General features: G+C 38.6%; 1 protein-coding gene across 1 annotated transcript in view; it reads right to left on the reverse strand.

Moving 5' to 3' along the window:
* Positions 1–8,863: 8,863 nt before the first annotated feature.
* LOC111079656 overlaps positions 8,864–22,299 on the reverse strand; it is a gene marked incomplete at its 5' end in the record, with an annotated part of 31,391 nt that continues 17,955 nt past the window's right edge. The window contains 4 exons of the mRNA XM_041593430.1: positions 8,864–9,470; positions 11,127–11,232; positions 11,299–11,475; positions 21,045–21,152. Of these exons, the coding sequence (XP_041449364.1) occupies positions 9,364–9,470; positions 11,127–11,232; positions 11,299–11,475; positions 21,045–21,152 (498 nt within the window). The remainder of the gene's footprint in view (positions 9,471–11,126; positions 11,233–11,298; positions 11,476–21,044; positions 21,153–22,299) is intronic.

Below are 22,299 nucleotides of genomic sequence, written 5' to 3' on the forward strand. Positions count from 1 at the left end.
GGGTTTGGGCTTAACTTCTAGCTGTTTTAATTCTCTTTTCAAAATGGCAATGTTTTTTACAATTAGACGTAAGATACTAGAGTTATGTGAAAAAACAAGCGCTACCTCTGAAAAAAGCTTTAAAAAAAATACCAGTTTTCAAAAATCATTTAAAAACAACTTCTGCCATAGAAAAAAATTATATATATCATCGAACCATTTCTAAGCCCCAAATCCTTAAGAAAAAGTTGGTTTCGTTCCTTGAGGAAAAATCGTGTCGGGTAGTGTTATCATTGTTTAACTTCGATGAATTTCTAAACATGAAATGCATTTAGTAAGCAGCGAAGCGCGCAGGTCTATTAGTATTGTATAAAATCGAATGTTTAATTTTTTCGTCTGTTCTTTCTGATATCATTTTTGTCATGTGATCAGTTCCTGCTGACCTCCTTTTTGACCATTGGGCCTATTCGGACTTTTGCTCGAAACCCCACGGAAGTCGACTAGCGCCGCACAGTGGCTCGTTTTCCAAAAACTCGTTGCAAAATTCGGATATTGTGTTGTTGAATTTGGCAAAACTTTTGTTACACTTCAATTAGGAATTAATCAAGCTATTCAAAACCAAAATTATATAATTTACAATTTTTTTTTAAATTTATAATTGCTGTTCAAAATCTGACATTTTTCTGTTTTTGAAAAAATGCTTAATACTCAGACCCAAAAACTGTTAGCTAGCAAACAGATGTCATATATTTTTCGAGCGATCAGTGGTGTGACCAGAGGTGTCACTGCATTCCGAACGGTTACACTGCTCAGACCGCTGCTTGGTTTTGTTTAAAGTTAATAAAATGCACTTCTTCGGCTGGGGCTGCTCTTCCCCAGGCATATCCTGGGCTTCCCAACATTTTATTGGCAAGGTAATGTGTCTGACTATCAGCAGCAGCAGATGGCGACGACTCCCGTGCCGGACACCGTGAATAAAAAATGTTTTGAAAACAATATTTGTTTTATATATGTATATGCAAATTAATAAAAATAATAAATTATAATATCCATATAATTGTCATTCATATAACACTGCATTAATTAGATTCTATTTGTCTTCATTATTAAAATATTTCATTTGGTTTTGTGTACTCTTATTGCAATGTTTGCTTCGTGTTTGCTGGCAAAATATATCAAATGGATATAATTTCCGAGGTGGGTCTAAACATACCAAAAAAACGAGAAGGAACGTGTTAGTCGCTTCTGGGGACGCGACTCTACTTATACCCGTACTCAGTCAGTATATACATTTTTGAGCATGATTTTTTATAATTTTAGAATTTAAAAAAAAATTTTACATTTTACATTTTTTTGCTACATTTGTTATCTACATCTCATCTACAATGTCTATTCTACATCTAACATGTAGATTGTACATGTACCATTTAGATTCTACATCTCCTCCGCTAGGGGCTGCTCGCGCACTGAACGCGGCAGAGTGTGCGAGCGAGAAGGAAAATGTGTTGCGTTGTCGATGGCGGGAGGGGGAGGGGAAGCAACTGAAAGTTAATTTCTTCATTCTGGCTATAATTATGATCCGATCTGATTCAGATTCGGCAATCTGGTAGATATGGTCATTCTCTACGATACTGCTTTTTTAGTTTTATCGTATCTTTAAAACTGTGCCTGCCACAGATTTTCGTCCTTTGTGTGTGCAGAAGGGGGCGGGGCGAAATTTTGAAATACACTTGTAGCAGTGTGATATCACATGAGTCTGGAAACCAAATTTGGTTTCTCTAGCTCTTATAGTCTCTGAGATCCAGGCGCTCATCAAGACGGACGGACGGACAGACGGACATGGCTATATAGACTCGGCTATTGATGCTGATCAAGAGTATATATACTTTATGGGGTCGGAAACGTTTCCTTCTCTGCGTTGCACACATCCACTTTTACCACAAATCTAATATACCCCTTAACTCTTTTTTGAGTACGGGTATAAAAATGTCGTATATCAAAAGGTGCTTCAATTAAGAGCTAATTCCATTCATTTAAATTATATTGAAATTTTAACTATCTGTAGAGTTTATCTGAAGGCATTAATTTGGGTCGAGACGATGTTCGGCGGTTCCGCTAGTAGAAAATAAAGATAGCATATTTGATTCAATTTTTTTAAATTGTATTACTTTTATTATTTCCATAGATGGTGAGTCTGGCATAATTTATTAAAAATGATTTTTGTAGTTCTGTTTTGCTTTTTGTTTTTCTTGTTTAAATATACATACATACAATATTTAATATACATATGTATTTTAATTGGTTTCGTGTTTTGGGCTTAGTTTAGTATTACAATTTAATTTAACTTTTTAATGCATTGCTTAGCTAAAAAAAAAACCCTTATATTAACTCGACACATCTTGATATAGTTCGAAAGTTTCATAGTTTTTTACGATAGCTTGGTTTAGATTTCTTGGGCCTTATCTGTCGCTTACCTTGGTCAGCAGAGAGTCCGAGCTGTGTGATAGTAAAGTGGGCTACTGGGGAGGATTTGGACCTATGTATGTATATATACTATGTACGTATTCTGCATGAGCGAGTATTCTATATTTAGTATATACTGGGCAGGCAATTAAAAATCGTTGAAAGAATGGAGATTTCAGTTTCAGTTTGAGCGCTGATCCTTGAGCCAGATTTGAACAGACCCGACTTGTCTGCGTGTGGAGTTGAAAATGCTTAATGCTATCGATAATGTATACTGTTTAAAATATATAAATATACATATATATATATATATATATATATATATATATATTTCGTGATTTCTGGTTTACTTTTATTCTTTATAATGTCACGCTAAAATCTCAATACACAATTCAATTAAATTCTATGACTAGTTTCTTATTACAGTATATTCCATTTTTTTTTGTTTACTTTCGAGTCTGATTCGGCTTATTCGCTTACCTTCCAAGACATGTAGTGCACAAAAAAACAGGATAATATCAACAAGTCTTATAAGTACGTCTAGCATACAGCTAGCTAGAAGTGCAACCGAACGATTTGATCGAGCTGCGATCTGCCCGGTTTGGTTTTCTTTGCGTATCTTTAGTCTAGAGCTGGAACGTAGGGCTGGAAACTACCGACTGCCATTTTACTATATACATATATACACAGATATATGCATAGTTATAGACAGAAATATTCACGGATACATGCTTGTGTTGCGGGACACCATTTGACGTACTCGCTCTTAAAGCACCGCAAATCAACCGCCCTTGATTGGGCGGCTGTGGAGCGATCTTTTAAAAGAAGTCGTCAAAGGTTTTTGATTATGTCTGGTATTGGAGCATTGGTGCCGATAGATTCGGATGATGCGACGAGTTCATCCGTAGAGCGGATAGACTCTTGTTGTACCACTCATCTTCCGGGGACATGCCTGAAACAAATGGCAAAGATAGAAGAAAATAATCATTTTCAAATTGATTCAATTTACTTTGGTAAGTTTTCTTTTGAAATTGTTAGTGGTGTTCTTCCATTAATAGGCTAATAAGAATTTCAGGTTTTTTTATTTGTCCTGAAAGAATATTTTCTTGCTGCCCAAAGAAAACTTAAGGGTCGAGACGGTGGGCGTTCCAGACCCGGAAATTCATTTCAGATTCTAATATCCGGGTAGGCTCTTCGCCACCATGTCACTATTTCCACTACTATTGCCTTGCCATGTAAAAGCATCAAATTTTCTTCCACATTCTTCTTCGATATAAATAATCCGATAAAAATAGAGATTATGGAAGCGCCTTGGCTCTTAAAAATAATTTCCAAACATATCAACCACAGCGGTAATTCACTTACATAACACATTAAACATGAGATCCACTAATAAGTGGTGATGGAAAATGAGGGAGTGGATGAAATTTTGTTGGATCGTAAACAGGCATATCCTGGGCTTCCCAACATTTTATTGGCAAGGTAATGTGTCTGACTATCAGCAGCAGCAGATGGCGACGACTCCCGTGCCGGACACCGTGAATAAAAAATGTTTTGAAAACAATATTTGTTTTATATATGTATATGCAAATTAATAAAAATAATAAATTATAATATCCATATAATTGTCATTCATATAACACTGCATTAATTAGATTCTATTTGTCTTCATTATTAAAATATTTCATTTGGTTTTGTGTACTCTTATTGCAATGTTTGCTTCGTGTTTGCTGGCAAAATATATCAAATGGATATAATTTCCGAGGTGGGTCTAAACATACCAAAAAAACGAGAAGGAACGTGTTAGTCGCTTCTGGGGACGCGACTCTACTTATACCCGTACTCAGTCAGTATATACATTTTTGAGCATGATTTTTTATAATTTTAGAATTTAAAAAAAAATTTTACATTTTACATTTTTTTGCTACATTTGTTATCTACATCTCATCTACAATGTCTATTCTACATCTAACATGTAGATTGTACATGTACCATTTAGATTCTACATCTCCTCCGCTAGGGGCTGCTCGCGCACTGAACGCGGCAGAGTGTGCGAGCGAGAAGGAAAATGTGTTGCGTTGTCGATGGCGGGAGGGGGAGGGGAAGCAACTGAAAGTTAATTTCTTCATTCTGGCTATAATTATGATCCGATCTGATTCAGATTCGGCAATCTGGTAGATATGGTCATTCTCTACGATACTGCTTTTTTAGTTTTATCGTATCTTTAAAACTGTGCCTGCCACAGATTTTCGTCTTTTGTGTGTGCAGAAGGGGGCGGGGCGAAATTTTGAAATACACTTGTAGCAGTGTGATATCACATGAGTCTGGAAACCAAATTTGGTTTCTCTAGCTCTTATAGTCTCTGAGATCCAGGCGCTCATCAAGACGGACGGACGGACAGACGGACATGGCTATATAGACTCGGCTATTGATGCTGATCAAGAGTATATATACTTTATGGGGTCGGAAACGTTTCCTTCTCTGCGTTGCACACATCCACTTTTACCACAAATCTAATATACCCCTTAACTCTTTTTTGAGTACGGGTATAAAAATGTCGTATATCAAAAGGTGCTTCAATTAAGAGCTAATTCCATTCATTTAAATTATATTGAAATTTTAACTATCTGTAGAGTTTATCTGAAGGCATTAATTTGGGTCGAGACGATGTTCGGCGGTTCCGCTAGTAGAAAATAAAGATAGCATATTTGATTCAATTTTTTTAAATTGTATTACTTTTATTATTTCCATAGATGGTGAGTCTGGCATAATTTATTAAAAATGATTTTTGTAGTTCTGTTTTGCTTTTTGTTTTTCTTGTTTAAATATACATACATACAATATTTAATATACATATGTATTTTAATTGGTTTCGTGTTTTGGGCTTAGTTTAGTATTACAATTTAATTTAACTTTTTAATGCATTGCTTAGCTAAAAAAAAAAACCCTTATATTAACTCGACACATCTTGATATAGTTCGAAAGTTTCATAGTTTTTTACGATAGCTTGGTTTAGATTTCTTGGGCCTTATCTGTCGCTTACCTTGGTCAGCAGAGAGTCCGAGCTGTGTGATAGTAGAGTGGGCTACTGGGGAGGATTTGGACCTATGTATGTATATATACTATGTACGTATTCTGCATGAGCGGTATTCTATATTTAGTATATACTGGGCAGGCAATTAAAAATCGTTGAAAGAATGGAGATTTCAGTTTCAGTTTGAGCGCTGATCCTTGAGCCAGATTTGAACAGACCCGACTTGTCTGCGTGTGGAGTTGAAAATGCTTAATGCTATCGATAATGTATACTGTTTAAAATATATAAATATACATATATATATATATATATATATATATATATATATTTCGTGATTTCTGGTTTACTTTTATTCTTTATAATGTCACGCTAAAATCTCAATACACAATTCAATTAAATTCTATGACTAGTTTCTTATTACAGTATATTCCATTTTTTTTTTGTTTACTTTCGAGTCTGATTCGGCTTATTCGCTTACCTTCCAAGACATGTAGTGCACAAAAAAACAGGATAATATCAACAAGTCTTATAAGTACGTCTAGCATACAGCTAGCTAGAAGTGCAACCGAACGATTTGATCGAGCTGCGATCTGCCCGGTTTGGTTTTCTTTGCGTATCTTTAGTCTAGAGCTGGAACGTAGGGCTGGAAACTACCGACTGCCATTTTACTATATACATATATACACAGATATATGCATAGTTATAGACAGAAATATTCACGGATACATGCTTGTGTTGCGGGACACCATTTGACGTACTCGCTCTTAAAGCACCGCAAATCAACCGCCCTTGATTGGGCGGCTGTGGAGCGATCTTTTAAAAGAAGTCGTCAAAGGTTTTTGATTATGTCTGGTATTGGAGCATTGGTGCCGATAGATTCGGATGATGCGACGAGTTCATCCGTAGAGCGGATAGACTCTTGTTGTACCACTCATCTTCCGGGGACATGCCTGAAACAAATGGCAAAGATAGAAGAAAATAATCATTTTCAAATTGATTCAATTTACTTTGGTAAGTTTTCTTTTGAAATTGTTAGTGGTGTTCTTCCATTAATAGGCTAATAAGAATTTCAGGTTTTTTTATTTGTCCTGAAAGAATATTTTCTTGCTGCCCAAAGAAAACTTAAGGGTCGAGACGGTGGGCGTTCCAGACCCGGAAATTCATTTCAGATTCTAATATCCGGGTAGGCTCTTCGCCACCATGTCACTATTTCCACTACTATTGCCTTGCCATGTAAAAGCATCAAATTTTCTTCCACATTCTTCTTCGATATAAATAATCCGATAAAAATAGAGATTATGGAAGCGCCTTGGCTCTTAAAAATAATTTCCAAACATATCAACCACAGCGGTAATTCACTTACATAACACATTAAACATGAGATCCACTAATAAGTGGTGATGGAAAATGAGGGAGTGGATGAAATTTTGTTGGATCGTAAACAGGCACATCTGGGCTTCCCAACATTTTATTGGCAAGGTAATGTGTCTGACTATCAGCAGCAGCAGATGGCGACGACTCCCGTGCCGGACACCGTGAATAAAAAATGTTTTGAAAACAATATTTGTTTTATATATGTATATGCAAATTAATAAAAATAATAAATTATAATATCCATATAATTGTCATTCATATAACACTGCATTAATTAGATTCTATTTGTCTTCATTATTAAAATATTTCATTTGGTTTTGTGTACTTTATTGCAATGTTTGCTTCGTGTTTGCTGGCAAAATATATCAAATGGATATAATTTCCGAGGTGGGTCTAAACATACCAAAAAAACGAGAAGGAACGTGTTAGTCGCTTCTGGGGACGCGACTCTACTTATACCCGTACTCAGTCAGTATATACATTTTTGAGCATGATTTTTTATAATTTTAGAATTTAAAAAAAAATTTTACATTTTACATTTTTTTGCTACATTTGTTATCTACATCTCATCTACAATGTCTATTCTACATCTAACATGTAGATTGTACATGTACCATTTAGATTCTACATCTCCTCCGCTAGGGGCTGCTCGCGCACTGAACGCGGCAGAGTGTGCGAGCGAGAAGGAAAATGTGTTGCGTTGTCGATGGCGGGAGGGGGAGGGGAAGCAACTGAAAGTTAATTTCTTCATTCTGGCTATAATTATGATCCGATCTGATTCAGATTCGGCAATCTGGTAGATATGGTCATTCTCTTACGATACTGCTTTTTTAGTTTTATCGTATCTTTAAAACTGTGCCTGCCACAGATTTTCGTCTTTTGTGTGTGCAGAAGGGGGCGGGGCGAAATTTTGAAATACACTTGTAGCAGTGTGATATCACATGAGTCTGGAAACCAAATTTGGTTTCTCTAGCTCTTATAGTCTCTGAGATCCAGGCGCTCATCAAGACGGACGGACGGACAGACGGACATGGCTATATAGACTCGGCTATTGATGCTGATCAAGAGTATATATACTTTATGGGGTCGGAAACGTTTCCTTCTCTGCGTTGCACACATCCACTTTTACCACAAATCTAATATACCCCTTAACTCTTTTTTGAGTACGGGTATAAAAATGTCGTATATCAAAAGGTGCTTCAATTAAGAGCTAATTCCATTCATTTAAATTATATTGAAATTTTAACTATCTGTAGAGTTTATCTGAAGGCATTAATTTGGGTCGAGACGATGTTCGGCGGTTCCGCTAGTAGAAAATAAAGATAGCATATTTGATTCAATTTTTTTAAATTGTATTACTTTTATTATTTCCATAGATGGTGAGTCTGGCATAATTTATTAAAAATGATTTTTGTAGTTCTGTTTTGCTTTTTGTTTTTCTTGTTTAAATATACATACATACAATATTTAATATACATATGTATTTTAATTGGTTTCGTGTTTTGGGCTTAGTTTAGTATTACAATTTAATTTAACTTTTTAATGCATTGCTTAGCTAAAAAAAAAAACCCTTATATTAACTCGACACATCTTGATATAGTTCGAAAGTTTCATAGTTTTTTACGATAGCTTGGTTTAGATTTCTTGGGCCTTATCTGTCGCTTACCTTGGTCAGCAGAGAGTCCGAGCTGTGTGATAGTAAAGTGGGCTACTGGGGAGGATTTGGACCTATGTATGTATATATACTATGTACGTATGCTGCATGAGCGAGTATTCTATATTTAGTATATACTGGGCAGGCAATTAAAAATCGTTGAAAGAATGGAGATTTCAGTTTCAGTTTGAGCGCTGATCCTTGAGCCAGATTTGAACAGACCCGACTTGTCTGCGTGTGGAGTTGAAAATGCTTAATGCTATCGATAATGTATACTGTTTAAAAAAAAAATACATATATAATATATATATATATATATATATATATATATATATATATATATATTTCGTGATTTCTGGTTTACTTTTATTCTTTATAATGTCACGCTAAAATCTCAATACACAATTCAATTAAATTCTATGACTAGTTTCTTATTACAGTATATTCCATTTTTTTTTGTTTACTTTCGAGTCTGATTCGGCTTATTCGCTTACCTTCCAAGACATGTAGTGCACAAAAAAACAGGATAATATCAACAAGTCTTATAAGTACGTCTAGCATACAGCTAGCTAGAAGTGCAACCGAACGATTTGATCGAGCTGCGATCTGCCCGGTTTGGTTTTCTTTGCGTATCTTTAGTCTAGAGCTGGAACGTAGGGCTGGAAACTACCGACTGCCATTTTACTATATACATATATACACAGATATATGCATAGTTATAGACAGAAATATTCACGGATACATGCTTGTGTTGCGGGACACCATTTGACGTACTCGCTCTTAAAGCACCGCAAATCAACCGCCCTTGATTGGGCGGCTGTGGAGCGATCTTTTAAAAGAAGTCGTCAAAGGTTTTTGATTATGTCTGGTATTGGAGCATTGGTGCCGATAGATTCGGATGATGCGACGAGTTCATCCGTAGAGCGGATAGACTCTTGTTGTACCACTCATCTTCCGGGGACATGCCTGAAACAAATGGCAAAGATAGAAGAAAATAATCATTTTCAAATTGATTCAATTTACTTTGGTAAGTTTTCTTTTGAAATTGTTAGTGGTGTTCTTCCATTAATAGGCTAATAAGAATTTCAGGTTTTTTTATTTGTCCTGAAAGAATATTTTCTTGCTGCCCAAAGAAAACTTAAGGGTCGAGACGGTGGGCGTTCCAGACCCGGAAATTCATTTCAGATTCTAATATCCGGGTAGGCTCTTCGCCACCATGTCACTATTTCCACTACTATTGCCTTGCCATGTAAAAGCATCAAATTTTCTTCCACATTCTTCTTCGATATAAATAATCCGATAAAAATAGAGATTATGGAAGCGCCTTGGCTCTTAAAAATAATTTCCAAACATATCAACCACAGCGGTAATTCACTTACATAACACATTAAACATGAGATCCACTAATAAGTGGTGATGGAAAATGAGGGAGTGGATGAAATTTTGTTGGATCGTAAACAGTATTTTTGATTTTTTGTCATCCTATGTGACGTTTGCATAACAATAACGCTAGAACCAACAATCGAACTCTAAAGAGATCATGACCTTAAAGTCCTACCTCTTATAGCCATTTTTTAGGCTGCTTACACTGGACTTGCGCTATGAGTCTTTGTGTCTTCCCGGAGACGCATTTTTTTTTTTGACATAGGTTAAGCATCGCGCCTAGTGGTGGCTAAAAGTAGCGTCCCCTTCGGACGCAGATGCGTTTATACGAAATATTCGATTGCTTTTGCGCTTAACAGCCCGTTTTTGCACTTTTCTACTTATCAGCGCAACCAACACAACTAATAACAACAAAAACTTTTAAATCAAAAATTAAATACAATAAAGCCCATACAAAAAGGCCACATGTTTAACAGAGATTTATCGATACCCAAATCGAGCTGTCGGAGGGGGGCGGGGCGAAATTTTGAAAGACACTTGTAGCAGTGTGATATCACATGAGTGTGGAAACCAAATTTAGTTGCCCTATCTCTTATAGTCTCTGAGATCTAGGCGCTCAACAAGACGGACAGACAGACAGACAGACAGACGTACAGACAGACAGACATGGCTATATCGACTCAGCTATTGATACTGATCAAGAAAATATATACTGGGCTATTGATGCTGATCAGGAATATATATACCTTATGGGGTCGGAAACGTTTCCTTCTCTGCGTTACACACATCCATTTTTACCACAAATATAATATACCCCATAACTATTTTTTGAGTACGGGTATAAAAATTTTACTTTTACGAATATTTGAGCACGTAGAAACGAAAAGTAAGCGCTTTTGTTGAAAAAGTAAAACGCAAAAAGTAAGTAAAAACCAAAAAGGTCTTCAGCAAGACACATGATGAATCCTTTGTGTTAACAGCATAAAGATGAAAATTGTGCGACATAATTCCTCGATTTGCGATCCAGTATCAGATCCCTTTCCAGTACTCTGGACTCAGTACTTTCCAGTACTACTCACTCTCCCGGTGGCAGATGATCAAGGGCAAGGCGGAGTTTATTGTGGAAACAAAAAGCGTAGTGAAATCGAACAATCCGCATAATAGAAGGATTTGGCAATGGCTCCTTTAATGTGTGATGCTACCAGGTGGTTCCGGATAGATACTGCGAAACAAGCTTACCCATCGAGTCCTGACGCACGCCAACAGACCCCATATTTGTACCATGCGCCATTGAGAACGGTTGCGTCATACCTGGATACGAGGAGGCGCCCATTTGGAAAAGATCCTGCAATGGATATATGTATACGGTATTAATTATGCTTTTATTTGTTGAATTTCATCTCTAGTATACCTGAGGATATCGATTCATGGTATTATGATGGGGATATGGCTGATACCCGCGGGAAACACTATAGCCCTGAATATTTCGCATCATTCCGTTGCAAGATGGAATTACAGATGGTGCCAATGCCTTCTGAAGCTGTTTCTCTTGCTTGCGATACTTGGCGCGACGATTTTGAAACCAAACCTGCGAATGGAAGCAAGTAATGGAAATAAATAATTTTATATTCAAGTTTTGGTCCCATCCCAATTTTCTGTTTTCCCTCCCCGTTCCACTTTCAAAACTCCTTGGGTAAGTCTGTGGTAACGGACGATGAAAAAAAGAAAACGGCATTGCCAAGTGGCATGCACTGAGCCCTCAGTCGCTGCTGTTCGTATGTTTCTGCCTCTGGCTTTGGCCGTGGATCGAGACGACGCCAAAGTCTTCTGAGTGAAAAAATCTAAATTGAAATTGAAAATAAGTTGACGGTGCTATTTGCTGCGAGGGTCCCGTCCCAGCTCTGACAGGGAGTGCTGCGGACGGGAGAAGGGCCGACTCCTCTGCTAAGATATTAATAAAGATGGTTCTTATCCTGACGATGCCGTTGTACCTTGTCCTTATCTTGGATGGCAAAAAGAAATTGCTAAGATAAAAGCTGTGCTCTTCCCTAGACAACAAGCATTGGTACGATAGAGGGTGTATGAGTGCCCGGGGTTCGGGGGTGGTGTGAACAAATTTCCGACATTTTGAAAGATGCTCAGCTTGCTTTGAGTTACTTATATAGGAAGACAAGTGGTTACGGTAAGGCGGGAAAGGGAGGAGGTAGAAGTAATGGCGGTACTGAGGCAACTCGTCGACGAGGCTGTCTTGAGTGCGGGGGTGGAATGTTAATGGGGGCTGGAGGGCATCACGATGGTAACTGTTTCTTTCTTTTCGTCTTTCGGTTTTTTCTTTCATTTATTTTATCATTATTATTATCTTTGTCCATGGCTATGTACATATACGCATTATATAAAAATTAATATGTACATATAGATATATGTATGTATGTACATACATACATATGTACATATGTTTGTGGGTGCGTGTGTTGGCTTAAATGAAAAATACAGGCATCATGTCCTGGCCCTGCCTGGTTTCAGGGGTTGTTTTCAGTGCTCGCTTTATTGCTCGTTCGGTTTCATTTGGTTGGCTGCCAGCATAAAAATGCCAGTCAGAGCGTCATCGTGTGTATGCTTGTTTGCTTGTCTGTGCTCATGTTGTGTATATGCGAATGTGCGGCTGCTAAATAATGCTCTTAACCATGAGCCATGGATGGTGCTGCCTGACTACGCCTGCTTCCTCGAGCTCGAGGGATGAAAAACGTTGTCTGACTGTTTCTCTGTCCGAATGTCTGTTTGCCATTCAATTTCTAGCTGCTTGTGTGTATGTGTGTGAGTGGGCGGAGTAACTCAATTAAGGCACACATTTGATGACACACATACATGTATTTATGTATGTACATAGTACATGCACATAAATAGGTACAAATATTTTTAAATACTTACGAGTACGCAAATAGGAAAAACGTTATCTAATATTTTTGGATATTCATTTCTTAAAGTTTTAAGTTATCCGGCCTAAACCTGTGGCCTTTGCACCCAGCCCGTCGAGGTCTAAATTTGATACACATTTTCAAATAGCACAATAACACACTACTCGGAAGGAAATAGCTTTAGCTTTCAACATTTAAACTTTGACTCAGCCAGCGTTATTTTTAGTGATTTGTGTTTTAGACCTTAATAATCTCTGTACTTTTGATTTGGCCCACACGTTTTCAAAGCTCTATGTACATATGTATGTATACATACAATAATATACATACATATACATACATACAAAAAAAGGGTCCGAAAACACGAATACACATTTTTTACCACGAGCTGATCATAGAAAATCTTATTAATGGTCGTGAAGATGCGCAAAAATACATCAATCTCACGGTATTTGACATGACTATCTTGCTCAATCTTTCGCGCACATCATCGAAATTTTATGGCACAACAAATTATTTTAGACGACCTTCACGAAGTTTGTCCTGCAAAGAATTGCAATCGTCCACGATTGAATTGGCGATATCAGTTCCTTACAGTGGCAACGCGTGGTGCTTTATCAATAAAAGTTGCACTAATGTGATTTAATCATTCTTGGCTCAAAAATTCACATCAAATACATATGGTAGAAAATCACAACACAGAAATTTTCATGAGTAAATTTAAATTTTTGAGTCATTTTCAATTTTCAGTCATACAAATTGATAAAAAAAATTATCTTTTAAAAATCCTAAAATGTATGCATTAGAACATTGCAATGTTACATTTGCATTTCATCTTCGTGTTTAACATGACTTTAGACGACTACCCATGAAATCTGCTCTTCGATGAAAAAGATGTTTTGTTTAGAAACTATTAAATAAACTACTCAACTCTTGAGCTTGAGCTTATTTGTTTTATAACCCATTTTTTTCATTACGACCTTACACCGTCCTGGTATTGGTCAATAAGGTCCTTTCCACGCTTCTATAGGATTTGAGCCAATCATTCTTGCACCGCTTGCCAAAACTTTGCCCTGGTTGACGGATTTGTAGTTTCTATTTTCCATTTGGCATTCCCCCATAAGATTTCGATGAGATTTTTATACGAAGACGCGGGGGTCGGTTCAAGACGGTGTCAAATTGAAGACGATGTGGAAGCACCCTGTAGAACCAAGGGGGTCAATTAACCCTCTGGAACTAGCTCCGCGCCGATTACCGCGCAACTAGTATTCGTCGACTACATTGTACTAGTTCTGCGACTAGTTACACGGGAAGCAAACGGCGACCAGTCGAAACAGATTAAAAATACGAAGCCAATTTATTTTTTTTTTCGAAGTCGACAAATAACCGAAAACCTACTGTACTTGCGCTCGTGGAATACAAGAAACAAAAAATTATACAAACAAAATGCATTTGTTCTTCGCGCGTTTGCTTTCAGCATTGGTCTTTTCACTTCTGCGAAAGTTCCAGTTCCTGATAGAAGCATTTGTGAAAACGTTGCTTAAAATAAAAAATCTAGAGAAATTTACTCAAGTTTAATCATATAAACGGTAATAAACAGTTACGTAACGATATATTACATACATATGTATATGTTCGGCTAAGCGCCGGCCCATGGCAGCACAATGAGCAAAGAGACCATATGTAACATCTCTTAAAAGTAACGTCTCTCTTTATTACTGTTTTGTTTGCTTTGCTTATGCTCTGTCTGGTGCTTTGCTCTCTGTCGGCGTTCGACAGCCGCTGTGGTGGAGGCTCGTCAGAGAAAGCAGAAGACACTTCAGATTCGATCATCTCCGTAGTTAAACGTTTTGCTGTTTGGCACAGTGACCTGCCTGCCACATAGTTCTAAACTAAACCTTACATAAATCTAACAACTTCAACAGTCTTGAACCGGCCCCCGCGTCTTCAATCGACCCATCGTTAACTCTCGTTATCAAATCCGCACACCTTTCGCTAGTTTTGGATAAAACATATATATTAACTTAAGTACAATAAACTGTGAATACATTAACTGAACAATCATCGCCTTTTTAATAATATCGCAATACAACGCTACTGAAGAAGCTCAGTAGCTCAACATTTGGTGACCCCGACGTGATAGAAACATAAACTTGTTAAATTTTATCACAAAAAACATAACATTTTCGTTGGATAAATTGGCTTTGAACCACGGTTTTTTCGGTTTGTCGTATGTGCACAAGCAACAGAAACGGTTCTCGCGTCATCTGCTTTGCGGTCTGCTTGCTTGCTGCTGTTTCGTTTCGGTTTCGTGCTCTCAGTGTGCATGCCTTTGTTGTTGTCGGATGCACAAGTTTAGTGCGTTTCAAACTGTTAGCTCACGCTGCTGATCTGTAAAACTGCAAGACCGTGTGTTTTGAGCGCTGCGATCGATTGTACAGTTCATGTAAAACTGCTCGAGGTTAGTCACCGGCTGTTAACCTCTACACTCGCTCAGTGACTCTAAACCCAGCTTTCTACTGAGCATACACGATGGCTTCTAATAGCACCCCTTCAATCTCTCCCCCCTCACCTTTGTTCGTCGATTCGGAAGCTGCATTCAACAAGCGCAAGGTGCAATCCATGGTAGGAGCAGCACGGAGATGGAAACTGCCGTCGGCAAGGAGAGGATTGGGGAACTCAGTGAGGAGGAGTTAAATGTGCGACTAAAGTTGCTAGCGGATCTGGTCGCTTCGTTCAACGAGCACCATAATGCCCTGGAGAGGATTGATCTCGATGAGATTGGCAGTCCCTTGAGGGAGGAGTTTGACGAATGCGTGGTCATGCTGGAAATTCGTATGAAGCGCGAGTTGAACAAGCGGCAGCCCACAATGCTCCCATGCTCAACAATGCGGACGGATCATGTTGGAGAGGCCCCAGCTACAGTCATGGTGCAGAGTCGGCCTCGCCTGCCGGAATTAAAGCTTCCCGAATCAGCGGGGGCTACGCGAAATATGCTGCGTTTTGGGGCATGTTTGCCTCCATAATTGACAAGGATTCTGACCTAACGAATGTGGAGAAGCTGCAGCACCTACGATCCTGCCTGAAAGGACCTGCTCTAGACACAATCTCTTCGCTAGAATTCAGCCACGCCAGCTATCCCATCGCCCTAGACCTTCTTAATAAACGATTCAATAACAAGCGTTTAATATTTCAGGCACATGTCACCGACATTTTGGGTGTGCAGCGTATTGAGACCTCGTCTGTGTCCCAGCTCCGGTCATTGTCAGATACTGTAAATGCCAATCTGCGGGCCTTGCAGAGTATGGGGACAAAGGACCAGATAGCTGACTGCATTCTGATACATATCCTGCTACAGAAAGTGGACAGCGCCACACAAGCCAAGTGGGAGGAATGCTCGTCAATGGATAGCATACCCACAAGCCAGCAATTTACCGCTTTTCTGGAGCAGAGATGCCAGAGGTTGGAGACTCAGGAGCACGCTAAGGAAATGTACACTAATAGCAATCGGAAACACTGCCTAGTTGCAACTACCTTCAAGCCGATTGCCTGCGCGCTCTGCGGCGACACCGGACATTCGATATATCGATGTTCTCAATTCAGCAACCTTTCTCCTCGACTTCGGCTCCAGGAAGCTAATAAGCTATCCCTATGCACCAACTGCCTCCGATCAGGCCATCAGCAAGGTGAATGTCGGTCACGATCCTGCCGAGTATGTGGTGCTAAGCATAACACACTACTTCATTCCGAGTCTTCGTCCTACACTTCTCAAGCCATTCTGCCTCAACTCGTCAAATCAACATCGACTCTACGAATTCCCGCGATACCCTCTGTCGCTGAACATGCCGTAACATCGTCAGCCACGTCGCTCTTGGCCCAGAGTCATCGACGGGACGCTGTGATTTTGCCCACTGCCATAATCAGCGTAAGGAGTCGCTCCGGGATGTTGATTCCTTGCCGTGCCCTGCTCGATTCTGGATCGCAGGTGCATTTCGTCACTTCTCGTCTGGCTCAACAGTTGCAGCTACAGAAGAAAGAGTCGGAAGTTTCCGTTTCTGGTCTAGGCGATTCGTGTGCCATATCCGAAGGATGCTGCGTCGATATCCAACTGGAATCATACGCGTCCAACTATGCCGCGACCATTACGGCACTTATTGCTCCAACCATTACGGGTAACCAACCCAACGGTATCCACGACATTAATCGCTGGAACATGCCCTCCAACATACCTCTGGCGGATCAGAAGTTTCACCAGCCCCAGCCAGTTGATATTCTGATTGGAGCGGCTCTGTTCTTCGAGCTTCTATGCCCTGGCAATATCAAGTTGGGAACTGGACTGCCACGTCTTCAGGAGACCAAACTGGGATGGATAGTTGCAGGAGAGGTTTCTCCGTCTCTCAAGGCAGCTCCACTTTTTGCTTCTCTATTTTCAGGTAGCTCATCTGAAGTGGCCCCTCGCTCGACCCAGCATAGGGTCAGAAATAAAGTCCGGAGTAGCGGTACTGAAGACGGTGCTGAAGACAACAACAGTGCTGCAAAATAAGGACGTTAAAGATCCGCGCTCTTCAACGGGGGAGTATGTTCGGCTAAGCGCCGGCCCATGGCAGCACAATGAGCAAAGAGACCATATGTAACATCTCTTAAAAGTAACGTCTCTCTTTATTACTGTTTTGTTTGCTTTGCTTATGCTCTGTCTGGTGCTTTGCTCTCTGTCGGCGTTCGACAGCCGCTGTGGTGGAGGCTCGTCAGAGAAAGCAGAAGACACTTCAGATTCGATCATCTCCGTAGTTAAACGTTTTGCTGTTTGGCACAGTGACCTGCCTGCCACATAGTTCTAAACTAAACCTTACATAAATCTAACAACTTCAACAGTCTTGAACCGGCCCCCGCGTCTTCAATCGACCCATCGTTAACTCTCGTTATCAAATCCGCACACCTTTCGCTAGTTTTGGATAAAACATATATATTAACTTAAGTACAATAAACTGTGAATACATTAACTGAACAATCATCGCCTTTTTAATAATATCGCAATACAACGCTACTGAAGAAGCTCAGTAGCTCAACAGTATATATATATATATATATATATATGTATATATTTATATATTTATTTATTTATATATTTATATATATATATTTGAATAAATAAATCGAAATAAATACAAATATACTCTGAGACCCTCTACAAAAGAAGAATGCTATTTTATTTTTGGTAAGACTAATGAAAAATAAAAGAACAATGTTTTTTGACCTTTTTTCTGTTTTTTATCCTATTAATTCGCAAAAGTGCCTGATTAACTAAAATGAGCGTCCTGATGGTGACTTTTTATACCCATAGTCGAAGACTTAATGGGAATATTAGATTTGTGGTAAAAGTGGATGTGTGCAACGCAGAGAAGGAAACGTTTCCGAACCCAAAATGTATATACATATGTACATATATTCTTAATCAGCATCAATAGCCGAGTCTATGTCTTTGTCTGTCTGTCTTGATTAGCGCCTAGTTCTCAGAGACTATCAAATTTTGTTTTCGGACTCCTATCACACTGACTCAAGTGTATTTCAAAATTTCGCATAAAAAATTTGGCAGGCTCAATTTTAAAGGTACTATAAAACTAAAAACGCAGTATCGTAGAGAATGACCATATCCACCAGATTATCAAACCGAGTTTGTTTCAAAATTTTGCCACGCCCCTTAAGGCCCTCGCAAAGGACGAAAGTCTGTGACATGCACAATTTTTAAGATACGAGAAAACAAACGCAGAATCTTTGAGAATTATCATATCTACCAGATTGCCGAATCTGAATAAGATCGGATCATAAGTATAGCCAGAATGAAGAAATTAATTTTCAGTTGCTTCCCTCACCTCCTCCAGCAAGAGACCAGCTACTCATTCACTCTCTTTCGCTCGCACACCCTCTGCCCTGTGCAATCGACATTGTAGATGTAGATTACGATAACAGATGTAGCAAAAAAAAATGTAAAGTGTGAAATATTTTAAAATTCTACACAAAACATAAGCTCCCAAAGTTACATATATACTGACTGAGTACGGGTATAAAAGTAGAGTCGCGTCCACAGAAGAGAAATGAACTATTAAATATTTGCACACAGCAATACTTAATTATTATTAAATTAATTATTAAATAGTTGCACACAGCAATACTTAATTATTATTAAATTAATTATTAAATATTTGCACACAGCAATACTTTTTCAATGAGCATTAGATTTCATGGGTATTTGTCTAATGACATAAAAAACAAGAAGAAAATAAGAAAACGGGAGATTGAGATATCGGTAGATCGACAGCGCCCTTTCGTATACCCATTAAATAGTGCCGTGCCGAGCCCTGCTTTATGAAGATGTGCTTTATTAAGTATGTCCCGTTATTCTCTCCAATTTTAATATTCTCTCTTCAAGGGGATTAATAATAAAAGTCACATTTTGTAACCTAGTCTAATTAGTGTAATTGTTTTCACCTGTTTACATCATTTTGTGTTTTCTCTTTATCCGAAGTTGTAGATACACTATCCCTGGCTCTTCAGCATTTCCAGACTACTAGTTTGGCTTGAAAAATTTAACATTTCGATGAAATTCTTTTATTCCTTTACAATTTAGCTTGACAGATTTTCCAGGCAGATGTGCGAAGTAACGCCCTTTCATCTCCACCAAATGGAGTGCTCCCTGTCAGGCAACCCTCCTCCTTACCTAAATAAGTCCAATTTCGCCAGATGAGACGACCCCATGGCAGGCCAGGCCAGAATGAGCATTACATTTTTCAATAAAATTTAGCTACGACAAATTTTCAGCAACAACAACGTAAATTATGATGTACCCGTAGATATGGATTTTGTTAATGTTTCTGCTCTTGTTGTTGTAGAGTGCTAAGTGAGTGCCAAAGTTAAGTTGTGAGCGAAGCGACGTCGAGAACTAGTCAAATTACCAGCAGTTCGCGCCGAGGGGAGAAGTTACGCACGGTACAAAAGCGGGGAAGTTAGATGTCAAGAAGTTGGAGAGGGGAATATGTATTATCGCGCTGCGGTCGCGCAGGAACGAGGGTTGCACTGACTCTTGTAAGTGTAAATATTTGAACATTTGTAGAAAAATATGGTTTACGCTTTGTTAATAGGCACACAGGGTCTGGGTCCGGAATCTGGCATTTGTCTGTCATTTGATCGTGAACAGTTGTTTGGAACAGGAGATGGGGCAAGGGTAGCGGCAACGGGCAATGGACAGACTCAGATGTAGATTACGATTCCGAAGTGTATCTGTATATAAATTTGTAATCAGCTTTTTTGGACATACAGCTGTCGTAAGACACGACCAAGATATTTTAGCATATTCATTAATATTAAAAGATCCTATTATTTTGAAAAACATAAGTTCAAAATCGTTTTAAGTCATACACAAAGTATTTTTTTAATTCAGTTTTGAGTCATAATTTTTCGCAATTCGATAGCCTTCGTTCATTAAAAAAAAATCTCGATGTGGTCGTTGTCAGGTAAAATTAAATTCCAACAATTTTGGATTTTATTTTTCTGAGTCATACAAATTCATTGATTAGTATTGATGCACACAGTACTATGTTAACAATATATCAGTAAAAAGATTCATATTTTTGAAAAGTAACTCTAATTTTAAAAGCTAATTTTCTACTTTCCAACCTGCTTAAGGACACCTTTAGATATCTAATCATTAAAAGTTTCAGATTACTCCAGTCAAAAAACGACGATATAAATTTGAGACGAACAAGAAAATCTACAACCCTACATAGAAATTTACCGGACAACCCCACCCTATCAACCCTGGTAGCCACCCCGAACTCTTACTTTCCAGTCATGATAAAACTATAAATTAATTATTGGCGCGGCGCACTTGAAAGCGCAGCAGAAGAGGGACAACGAACCAAACGAACCAAACAAACCAAACGAATGTGATTCAAACAGGGAGAAATCCTGATCAACTTGCGGAGAACCCCAGGGGTATTCGACGAGCACTTTAGAGCAACACCAGGCGTGGGCCGAAATCAGTCGGTTGGAATAATCGCACGCTAATCGCACACCAAGATCAGCCTCATCATCATCTTCATTTGGGGCGAGATTCGCAATCCGATTCTAATTCAGATGTCGATTCGAATTATGATTCTCAAAGCAACAGCTGTTGAAATAGGAGTAATTGGCTTCGTTCAAGGAAAGACGGTGGAGCTGCCATTTCTGATGTCAGGGTACTACTCACTTGTATCCGTGCCTCGTTCAGCTTTGTTGTACGCGCGAGCTCCTCGCGACAGTAAATGTCCGGATAATGCGATTTGGCGAATGCAGCTTCCAGTTCCGCTAATTGTTCCTGAAAGTAAGCTTTTAATTAGGCTTATTTGTTGTGCTCCCTTTTATATATCTAAATATCTTTTCGGTGGATTTTCTTCTTCCCTTCTTTAAACTCTTTTTTTTTTCCTGTCATTCGATATTTGGATGGTCAAGGATGGCGAGTAATTATCAGGATTTGCATTTAATATAGCTTGATTTCGAGTACTCCAAAAATATATTTAGTAAGTTCTGAAAAGCTGGCAAGAGACGGCAGGAGAATGCGAAGGATGCCCCGTTGCTAACGGGGGTATGACATTCAGCAGCTTTGTTAACTTTGCTGCAATGACAGAGCGACACAACGATAAATTTGTGTTGTTACCCGCCTCCAGTCACATCTCCAAGCTATCAGACGGAGAGCTGATGGTTTCCAATATGTATAGCCAGTACAGCCAGATTACCTAATTCGGATTTGAGAGGCGTAACCATCGATCATCTGTGCCGCTGGCCCCATCCTAATTGAATTGGCGGGTCTACATTTCTCCGGCTGGTGCATAATTCATCCTATACTTAAGTTTCCCATATCTTTCCTATCGGCCACTGGCATATTTCACTATGTAACAAAATGATTTTCATTTCAGGTGAAAGGCTTTTTTGTATGTTGTGTACAGACGTTGTTTAACTTCGAAATTTTGACTATAAGAACTCAGGCCATAACATAAACCTAAATTAAATTCCTGCGTTTTTTAGATTTGATTGGTATTGGCTCATTGATTTGTCGTCGCTTAGTCTACGTCTACAACAAACCAACATTCGTCAACACAAACTTGGAACTTGGACTTGGAATTTGGCTTACAGATGCGGTTACACCAAGAGTATACTCAATTGATCTCACCTATTCCTAGTTATATATATATATAAATATATATATGTATGTTTAACCTGCGTTTCTTGTAAAAAGTACTTGAATTTTGTGCAAACTGAATACTGACTCTTTTGCAAACGTATTTGTCGTGTAAATGATCAACAAAAGAAAAATAGTATTTTCCTTCTTGCTGTTAAATATGTACATTTGTATGTATTTTAGAGTGGGCCGAAAGTCCAAATTTTTGTAAACTTAAGTCCGAACTTAAGTGATAGAAATTTTTTAAGGGATTTTAAAACGAGGCCTAACAAATTTGTTAAATCTG

Source organism: Drosophila obscura, unplaced genomic scaffold, assembly GCF_018151105.1.
Source record: "Drosophila obscura isolate BZ-5 IFL unplaced genomic scaffold, ASM1815110v1 contig_188, whole genome shotgun sequence".
Taxonomy (NCBI): Eukaryota; Metazoa; Arthropoda; class Insecta; order Diptera; family Drosophilidae; genus Drosophila; species Drosophila obscura.